The following is a 10,456-nucleotide window of genomic DNA, read 5'->3' on the forward strand; positions in this document are numbered from 1 at the left end:
GCGCTGTGATTGGTGAACACAATCGGTGTTCGAGACTCAAAAAGTTCCTATGGCTCGTTTCTAGACCCACCTACGGAGCAAATATTTTTGCTGCCGCTAGGGTGCGTCTAGATTTCTAGGCTAGCATTTTTCATCATTTTAGCATCATTTTCAGCATCAATTTGAGCAGAGCCGTGGAGTTGTTTTCGAGGCAAATGCAGAGACTGATTGCTGAAAAACTTCCCCCGACGGGAACGCGCATCAGCGTTTTTGCATGAATTTACCTTGAAAACAACTCTGTCTCGTAACGTTCCGTTATTATCTCATAGCATGGTGAATCTGCAGGTCCACAAGAGCGTTTTGGAGTTGTTGGATTGTGTATTTGATGAGTTTGATGAGGGAAACCAAGAAATCCCATTAGCCTCCGTAGCGTAGCTCTGAGCAGCGGCTCTGCTCCACCGTTCTAAAAATAGCTTACACCGACAATTAAAGGTAATGAACCTACTGCTATGACTATAGAGATTATGGCAATGGGCCAATTTGCCAAAATGTTGAACTATCTCTTTAATTTCAAATAGACTCAGACCTCCTGTTACATCCTGATCCTGCTGAATACCTTTGTGTTTAAAAGTAAAAACAGAAAGAAAATGATAAATGAGTAAATTCAAACCTCCCTTCACGACAGCAGCGTCAAACCTCATGAGCCAAAATGGATCAGAATCAGCTTTGTGATCTCCTGCGATGAAAAGTGTGACACCCTCCTGTCCTGCGTTTTTTCCAGAAAAGCCCTGTCGGAGGTGACGGCCTGCCTGAGGGAGCGGCTCCACCGCTGGCAGCAGATCGAGAAGCTCTGCGGCTTCCCAGTCGTCAACAACTCGGGCCTGCCGAGCCTGACGGCCAGCCTCTACTCCGACCACAGCTGGGTGGTCATGCCGCGAGTGTCGGTGCCTCCCTACCCCATCGCGGGAGGAGTGGATGACCTGGACGAGGACACGCCTCCCATCATTCCACAGTTCACATGTAAGTAAAGCCAGCAAGGGTTCCCACGCATCCTGGAAAATGGCTGATCAATTTTCCAGTGATGGCAACACATGGACTATGAGAAAAAAAGTCAAATGTCCTGGGAAATTATATATCGTCACATCAGCTACCGACCCCACCAAGGATTTCTTTTATTGATATTTTTATTAGGAGGTAGGGCACATTACAACAGAAACCAGTGTTATATTTACATCACATCACATCCTTATCACAATTAAAATATAAACATATTTATACTTGTATGTAATAATTGAATAAGTGTGTAAGCTCCCACCAAGGATTTATTTTCCAAAGAAGTGCCTAGCGAGCCCTTTGAGTTGATGAGTGTTTCCAGTATTGGACCGCGAGCATGAGGGTTTTCTCTCCCGCAGTCTCCTCTACTGAGTGACAGATAGATGAGCAGCAGCGAGGTGTAGTGGGTGTGGTTTAAAAACAAAAACAACATGTTTGCATTGTTATATGATAAATTTGTCATAACCCTTTAATTTACAGGCCGCTAATTACATGATATTGTCAAGAAATAGCCAAGAAACAACAGTCAATTGCAACGACTTGGTGGAGAAAAATTCTGGCCTTTCCCAAAAAATTCTAAGCATGAAAAACATGTGTAATCTTTTGCCTTTATGAAAAACATGACATTACTATGAAATTGACAGTTATTTCTTGGCTATTTCTTGACATTATCACGTAATTAGCTGCCTGTTTCCACAACTGGGTTAAATGTACAAAATAGGGAACAACTGTGGAAAAGAACACTTCTCCAAGGTATGAGTTAGTGTATGGCGTGATAACATGTCTGTCAGACTGTAGCAGCTGAAAATGTCCTGGAAAAGTCCTGGAAAAAGAGTGGGAACCCTGAATGCATCTTGACACAAATTTCCCAATGGTTTCTTTATCATTCACCCTTTTCGTCTTCCCTCCAGCGGCTACGATGATCCGGCCCTCGCTGACGCGCAGCAGCAGCCTGTGTCGTTCCCGCCGGAGCCTGCTGAGCTCCCCACAGTCCTCGCTGATGTCTCCGGACCCCGACCTGCTGTCCATGGCCAGCTCGTCCCTCTCCTATCACCCCGAGGCAGACGACGAACATATCATGTTCAGCTCGGATAGGAGGGGGTATGTAGCGGTGGCCGGAACGCCGCGGAATGGTTTTACAGTTTGGACTCACAGGTGTTTTATACAGACATATACACACTGACGCTTTACGCTTGGGGGTTCAATCTGGTAACCTTCTCTCTCTCTCTCTGGGTGTCATGTGGATGAAGCATGATGATCCACCATCATTAGTTCATGTCTAACATGATTCATTAATATAACAAGCAGGATTTCATGTGCTCTCCTGCTCTTTATTCCCACTCGTCTTCACTAATACGTCAGTACAGACTGAACCCAGAGGAAACTCAGAGAGTGACTTCAGTCAGAGTGACGCAAAACAAACAAACTGCCAAAACATTTCATGTTTCCACACCTGTAATCTTGAAGACTGGCAGGATACATTTTCGTTCTGTTTTTTTGAAGAGATGAGAAGCCTGTGTTTATTTTGAAACATAGCAACTAATCCTCGATCCTCAGTAACCTATGACCAGATTTACCTGTAGGTGTGTACGTTGTAGTGCAGCTAATATGAATATGAAACCTAACAGTGCTCCTTTGATAGAAGACTAATAACTTACCCCAGGTTTAAATGTGTAAATTATTAAAATTATTGACATTTTTGTGGCCCTAACAGCTGTTAGTTCTCCAGTTCTGATTATTTGGGGCCAACATTTCCTTTTGTAATGGAGGTCCATGTCAAATAAATATGGGTGTATTGTTTATTTATTTAAAAGGATCCCCATTAGCTGATGCCAATGGCACAAGCTAGTCTTCCTGGGGTCCGAAGTACCATACATCGAAAAGAGATGTAAAAAACATATCACATTTTCAATATCATATCAGTCAAATAGACATCTTAATACATCGTGTTTGCAGTAATACTTACAACAGCACATTGGTGCTGTGAAATCTTACATTCTGCGCCTTACATTTGATTGCATTTAAATGGGAGAAGTAACAATGATACATGTCACCTGTTGTGTCAGGCCACAGTTACATGGAAACAAATACAGTCAAGCCACCAAAATAAGCCTGCAATTTGATTTGAAGATAGAACAATGAAAATAAATGGGAAACAGAGTTTAAGTGAATCAGAAAAAGTACTGCGACAAATAATCCATCCAAATAATGAAGGTATGATGATCCTTGTTGTCATTGTTAACTTATAAAAAAGTAGAAATGTGGTAAAGTAAATAAAGTGGCTGGTATTTTCACTGAAGGCTGCCCATCTCTCACACGGCCACTAGATGTCACTGTTTGACAAAGAATTGCTTCACATTCACTCCACCTCCCAGACGTCCAAACAGCAGACAGACAATTTCTTTCCTTTTCTTCCCTTTTGCAAAACTTCTGCTCTCATTGTCAGCGTCTGTGAGTCGTGACCGAGTGTCTGCTCTCTCCTCTCCCTCTCAGGGAACCGGCTCAGGACGGCAGCTCCGACACAGACTCTCTCAACTCCTCCATGGGGCGCAAGCAGATGCACAACCCGGGCTCGGAGACCCCCTACCGCAAGATCTCCCGCGAGGAGCTGCTGCTGTTCAGCCAAAGTTCGGAGCTCCCCGCGTCCGCCTCCTCTGCCGCCACCCACAGCAGCAGCAGCAGCGGCAGTCTCAGGGACTCCACGCCCCCGCCTCTCCCTCCCACCCCGGCCACCACCCCCTCGGGCCCGCCCTCCACCTCGCCCTCCCCGGCTCTGGAGCACCACCCGTTTGGACACAGGGGCTCGCCCGACCTCACTCGCATCATCCCGGAGTCCCAGAGCGCGACCTTCTCGCAGGGGGGTGTCACCTCTCCGACGGGAAAGGGCATGTACAACGGCATCCTGGAGAAGTCCTACAGCTTCGGGCAGCTGCCGGCGAGCATGCTGCCCAACGTGGGGCGTTACCCGTCTCTGACCTCCCTGGACTCGGAGGGCCGGAGTGTGGGAAGGGAGTACAAGCTCCAGAGCACCTCCTCCCAGGACTCCAACGACAATGGAGAGAAAATCAAGCGCTCCTCCTCCAAATTAAAAAGCCTATTTAAGAAGAAGAAATAAAACTTGCAGAGTGAGATAGTGAGAGAGAAAGAGAAATAAAATAAAAAGGAGTTGTTTTAGCCGTAATACTACAAAAAAAGAAAAAAAAGAAAGGACATCACTGTAAGCTAAAACATTTCATTTTCTCTCTTATTTTCCTCTTTTTGTCGTCAAAGATGGAATGTAGCTCAGTCTGGGTGCCTTTAAAAACGCTCCCGGCTGGTAGCCTTATTTTTCAATAATGCCTTTTTATTTAGTTCACTCATAGCCTCACAGGAAAACCTGCAAAGGTCAAAGGAAAAGGTCAATCAGAGGTCACGATAGTTGGCTGATGGCGTGTGACCCGTCCGCTGTCTTCTATTAATGTTACTTTGCGTTGAAAAACCAAAAAAGCCACTATGTTTTAAAAGGGCTTAAAGGTGCAGTCCATGAGTTTATTTCTAAGCACACACACAATGTCTAGTGTTTCACTGTTGTTGTCTCGCTCAGATCGACGTCTGCTGTTCCTACTGAAAATATTTGAAACTCACTTTCAGTAGCAACAGCAACACACACGAAAAAAAACAAAAACAAAACAAACAAAAAAACCCCAGAAAAATAAAGGTCACGATTTCTGATAACACGCGTTTTTGACAGTTTCTTCGTCCAACGTGTCTGAACTACCGAACTACCGAACTACTCCCTCTCTCCCCCTTCAGTTCAAATTCTGAATTGCATCTTGTGAAGTGTTGGAGTCCTAATCTCATGTACTTGACTTAATTTTATTTTGTTTTGAGAAAAAAAAAAAATCCTGCTACAAGTTTGTTGCACTACTGCTTTCCTGTTTTTTTTAAGGGAAAGAGCCGCCTGTGTGCGGCGAGTACATATTGAACAGAGGTCTAGAGATGAGAGTGACGCATGGGCAGCGGCAGTGAAAAGGCAGCACGTAATGCCAGAGCCAAAAATTATCTGATGCGTCTTCAATGCCACTGTTTATGCACATCTCGAAATATATAAATATATATATTATATATACTTTGTTTTCACATTATATTGTTCTTATAGATGTTTTTTAAAATACATTTTAGATTGGTGGGGGTCCCTATAAACTGATCTTTATTGAAGAGAGTTTATTGAATATGCAGATTTAACCCACACCAGTCATTTTCCCTGTAATCTAGCTCTCCCTCATTACTTGATTAACTGCGTTCTGTAGCCATACAACAAACCATTTCCATGTTATCTTTTTTTTTTGTCTTAAACCCCTTTGTCCACCATTTTTTAAACCTTGGTGTCACTACCAGATTTCGGTCAAATTGATTGCAATTAATTCTGAATGTGGTTGGACGTAAAGAGTCGGAGGCTTTATGAAGGTGAACACTACAGACTTTCTGTTCAAATGAGGAACTTTTTGATCCAGATCTGATTGATACACCAAGACTCGCCCCCACCATCACCACCACCACCATCACCACTTCCTCCTCCTCCACACTAAGCTCGAAGCCGACCCATGCAATACGGTCCCGTTCCTCACCTCTGGGCCAGCAACCGAGCGCACTGATGTCAAGAGCTCCTGCTTCACACTGTGATTTCTGCCTTTACTTCCCTTCATCCTTGGACCCGGCTGCTGTCACCGCTGCTGCTCAACACGACGGGTCGTGTGACTACATGACGGCTGTGTCGGCAGAGATGCGGCGAAAACGTTAGGTAGGGGGGGAGGGGTCAGGGTGACACCATGCACGGGGTGTGTGTGGGTGACAGGGTGACACGATGACGTGAGGATCCAGTGGCCTCAGTTTTTAGAAAAGAGAATAAAATATATATATATATTTGGAAGGTCGTGGACATTACAGCACACAATGAAGGAAATAGAAGACAGAAGTGCGAGACGAGGAGAAAATGAATGTTTACGAGACAGGGGCTTTTTTTGAGAACATTTTGTGTGTGAATATTTGTATACTGTAGACGAATTAATAAAAAAATTGAGGCATCGGAGATGTTTTCTGAGTCATGCTTCATATTCATCTTGGTTCGCAAGCTCGTTCTGCTCAGTATTTCTGTTCATAATTTAATATCTGACAGCTCAGTGCAATAGATCCAGAGCAGGTGGAGATAGAAACACTGCTCTAATTTTACATCTCATTTTAAATGTGAAGAGTTTTGCACATCTCCATTTATAGGATGTTCTGCAGCTTTGGAGGGACCTTGCAGCCATTTCTCAAAATGAACCCTAAAGCTTGACCTTGATGGGAAAGGTCAAGAGGATGGGTGAAGATGATGAAGACAGAATCTAGCTAGACAAAGATTTTTGTATTTTAGAGCTGCTCCTTTACAGGTGTTTTATCTTTTACTTTTGTAAAAAAAAAAAAAAAAAAAACACACATTGTGAAGCTCCTGTCCTTTTCATTAAAAGAATTAGACCAAGGACAAAAGATGCATCATGGGAAGTGTAGGAACCTGCCTGTGTTTTTTCGGTTTGACCCATCATAGAGCTTAAAAGTCAGACCTCTGATAAAAAGCTGAAACAATATAGATGATCTTAATTTATTTTATCATCATTATTATATTTCAAACAATAGCAATCCTCAGAAAAGAAGTGGTCATTTTTAGTGTTTTTGCTTAATTATCTAAACCTAGAATATAGTTTAAATTCAGGCCGGTCCAGTCCTTCACCTGCGCCTTAAAACATAAACTATGATTTTCTACAGACAAATTTCTTCCCTCATAAAGTGATTAGCATGTTTCTTAAGTATCTAACTCATTAGTTTCTCAGCTGAGCTCAAAAACTTCTCATTTCCAGTGGAGAACAGTTGCGACCCTGCGTCTTGGAGCCCACATCCTCCTCCTCGCAGCAGAGTGCAGAAGTGTGGGGAAAAATATCACTCTGACACCCCATTTGTCTTGAGAGTGGGGGAAACCGTGATACACAGAAGAAAAGCATGCATGATTGCTTTATCAATATAAAGTGAACGTGATGAAACTTGTGTTGATGGTTCATCAATTCGGCACAGTAGGAGAGGAGGGGGGGACGTCTGCCGGTGATGAATGTGCTGTTTGGGCACTACTGTACACAGCAACAAATCCCTGCCTCTCACACCAGCCATACTTATTGCCCCCCACCACCACCACCACCCTCCTCCTCCTCCTCGCTCCCACAGGTGCAGTTACAGTGACGGCCACATGGTGTCAGCAGAGCATCGGAGGAAACCGACCACAGCAGCCACTCCCTGACTCAGAGACCCACACAGTCTGTGAGTAGATGTTTGGTCAGCACTGACACACCGCAATCACATCACACTCGCTCTCACTGTCAAGCACAGTGTGTTCGTACGTCCACGGCTTTCCAGGACATCATATCACTTCCGTATAAAAAACACATGTGGTGCAGTAATGATCGTCATTACTGCACCATGATAAGGCTCCAATCAGCAAATGATCAAATGGTGCCAACATGCATTCATTTTGTTAGTTCGTATGAAGCCATTCAAAATCTTCACATTGACAGTAAGTCTTACATCTGTACTATTTCCTACATTCGCTCACAATACAGAAGCACACATCCTTTAGTAGCTGCCAGGCAACAAGTACCAATCAAACCAGGAGATCACGGTTAATTAAAGGTAACGACATCGCAGATCTATAAATAGTAGAGTAGGATATAGATATGATCTATATGTATAGATCATATACATTGGAACCAAACCATCATAAACATATGATCTATATAGATAGATCTATCTATTTAAAAATCACATGTTAAGGTTTCTCATTTTTTTCCTTGTGTCTCTATTGTAGCCTTGTGTATGTGTATTTGTGTATATATGTATTTTAGATAGATAGATAGATAGATAGATAGATAGATAGATAGATAGATAGATAGATAGATAGATAGATAGATAGATAGATAGATAGATAGATAGATAGATAGATAGATAGATAGATAGATAGATAGATAGATAGATAGACTCTATGTTCCTTACTTTCTAAACCAGCTTCACCTCAGTGTTATAAATCTCAGTGACAGCCGTTAACTCTGTAACCAGCTCTCTCTCCCTGTGATCTGGTTCTGCAGCAGTACATTTAAAAACTGCATTCAGCTGCTCCTTCGTCCCATATTTCCTTCCTACTTTCCACTTCCCCTGCTTTCCTGTCTTTACCCTCGCAGGAGCTTTACAGGTTGGGGGGACACATTGTGGATATTTATGGCCCCCGAACGGCTTCCTCGGTTGTTGTAATTGGCCCCACAATGAGGCTAATGCTCCGAAAGAGGAGCAGAAAGTGATGCAATGCCCCGGCAGAAGATGGCAGATCCTCTCCTTAATGAATGCTGCTCAAAAAACATAATGAATAGACAGAGAGCTTAAGGCGCACACACATACACACACACACACACACACACATCGTGAGTGTGTATCAGTGAGGCTTTTACCCAACCTGCCACTGTGCTTCATCTCCCCCTCCTCAGTCTACCACTCCACTCTGCCAAAATCAGCCTCTCTCCTTTCTTTATCCCCATCACTCAACACCCTCTCCCTCTCTCGTTTGGATCCCATTCCATTGCAGTGTAATGGGTTTATTAGTGTGGTTAATGCACTGTGACCTACTGGGGCTTGCTGTCTACCTTTTTCATGCGCCAAAAAAAAAAGAAAGAAAGAAAAAACCAAAAGAAAGGAATAAAAAGGAAAGGTGGAATGTTTTTAAAAGGGAAGCAGTACAGGAATGAGATATGAAAGGGCAGCAATAAAAAAAGAGAGAAAGACCATTTTAGAAACTAAATCTTTAACCAACGGAGAAGAGGAAATGATATCCATGCCAGTTTTCGACAGGAGCTGGAACATGTGCAGATGTGCACATTTGCAGCACAGAGATGTCCTACACTGTCTGGCTGTGGCTGGGCGAGGCCGCCGCCGGCTGCCATGTTTACCCAGACTGGGACAGACAAAGTCAGCTTTGGCACCAACTGTGCTCGGTGCACTGAGAGCTGGAGACTGCTTTGCTTCCACACACACAGACAAAAAAAAAAAAACTCATAGCTTTACAAGATAATACAACAATTTCTCCTCGTCCCAGTGACAAATAAGACACTTTATCAGGCCGTTCAATATGCAGCAGTTGGGGGCCTCATGAAAAAAATATTCAGCTTGAGTTTCATCTTCAATTTCTTGGCGAAGGTAGACTTGATTAAAACTGTTTCGAAAAAAAGATTATTACATTTAAGAGCTGCATGAATCTTTTTTAATAAGCAATTGTGAGTTTAATTTGTCTGCCCCAAAGCAGCCAGCATTGATCAAAGGCCTAATGTATTAATATCAAATTATTCACACACAAAAAAATGAACAAATCATAACAATGTTTGTGGCTTCGAACGCCACCGCCGCTCTGATTGATTGATTCGACACGATTAGACGGAGCTTAATCAGATTTGCACAGGTGATCACAGCAGAGCGTCGGACCACACCCATTGGCTGCTCGCCCCCCTCCTCCACCTCCACTTTGTGTTATTTTTCATTTACCACCTGCGTGTGACTTCGCTCCAGCTCTGAAGTGGCCTGATTTATGCAGCATTGAAGCTGCTGCAGGACCTGCCAGGACAAAGGTGGGGCACTTTTCCTCCAAAGCACCTTTTAGGATCACAAGTGTGTCCATATTTAAGGAGGAACTAAGAAGGATTACTCCCGTGGCTATGCTACATTTTTAACTTAATTAAAAAGCTCTGACGTAATTGTGATAGTTAACTAATCAAATCAGCTTTATTTATATGGCACTTTTCATACATTGCAGTAACACAAAGTGCCTCACAGAGGATAAAAACAAAACAAAACAAAACAATACAAAACACAACTACAACCACATGAATTGTGACTTGTTACGAGTGAGAATGGAGGCTCTCTGCCTTCCACCTGGCGTCTCATGGCTCTAAACCAACCTTGCAACGCCCTGGCCGCCGCCCCAGTGTCCCAGCTCTTCCAGCTCTCCTCTCTGTGCACCGTGACACAAACACGCTCCATAACCCCTAATCTTTTGTTTATGACAAGACTACACAGATACATGTCGTAACATCATACAACGTTTTCTACCGCTCCATGTATAGATTTTTCGCCGGCTTCCGTAAACAAATGCACATGGCCGAGAGGAGGGTTAGCAAAACAGCGGAAAAGCGACCAGACATGCATAGTTCCTCTTGGATTCAATTTTCCAACCACACACCACCACCACCCATGTTTTGCCTGTTGAGCTGAACATGAGTGCAAAATATAACCAAGCATTGAGATGCTGGGGAATTCCACTTTAATTGACTGGGAGTGGTGAATCCCCGAGTGTGCCTGCGAGAGGATAAAATATTAAGATCAG

General features: G+C 43.5%; 1 protein-coding gene across 2 annotated transcripts in view; it reads left to right on the forward strand.

Moving 5' to 3' along the window:
* stim2b (stromal interaction molecule 2b) overlaps nucleotides 1–4,239 on the forward strand; it is a 41,733-nt gene extending 37,494 nt beyond the window's left edge. The window contains exons 10-12 of one of the 2 annotated variants that reach the window (XM_085758913.1): nucleotides 761–999; nucleotides 1,944–2,187; nucleotides 3,526–4,239. In XM_085758913.1, coding sequence (XP_085615039.1) covers nucleotides 761–999; nucleotides 1,944–2,187; nucleotides 3,526–4,147 — 1,105 coding nt within the window. In that variant the 3' untranslated portion in view covers nucleotides 4,148–4,239. The remainder of the gene's footprint in view (nucleotides 1–760; nucleotides 1,000–1,943; nucleotides 2,188–3,525) is intronic. The other variant, XM_085758916.1, reaches the window with a different exon arrangement.
* Nucleotides 4,240–10,456: the final 6,217 nt, after the last annotated feature.

This window comes from Trachurus japonicus, chromosome 18, assembly GCF_045865225.1.
Source record: "Trachurus japonicus isolate A0001 chromosome 18, Traja_1.0".
NCBI lineage: Eukaryota > Metazoa > Chordata > Actinopteri > Carangiformes > Carangidae > Trachurus > Trachurus japonicus.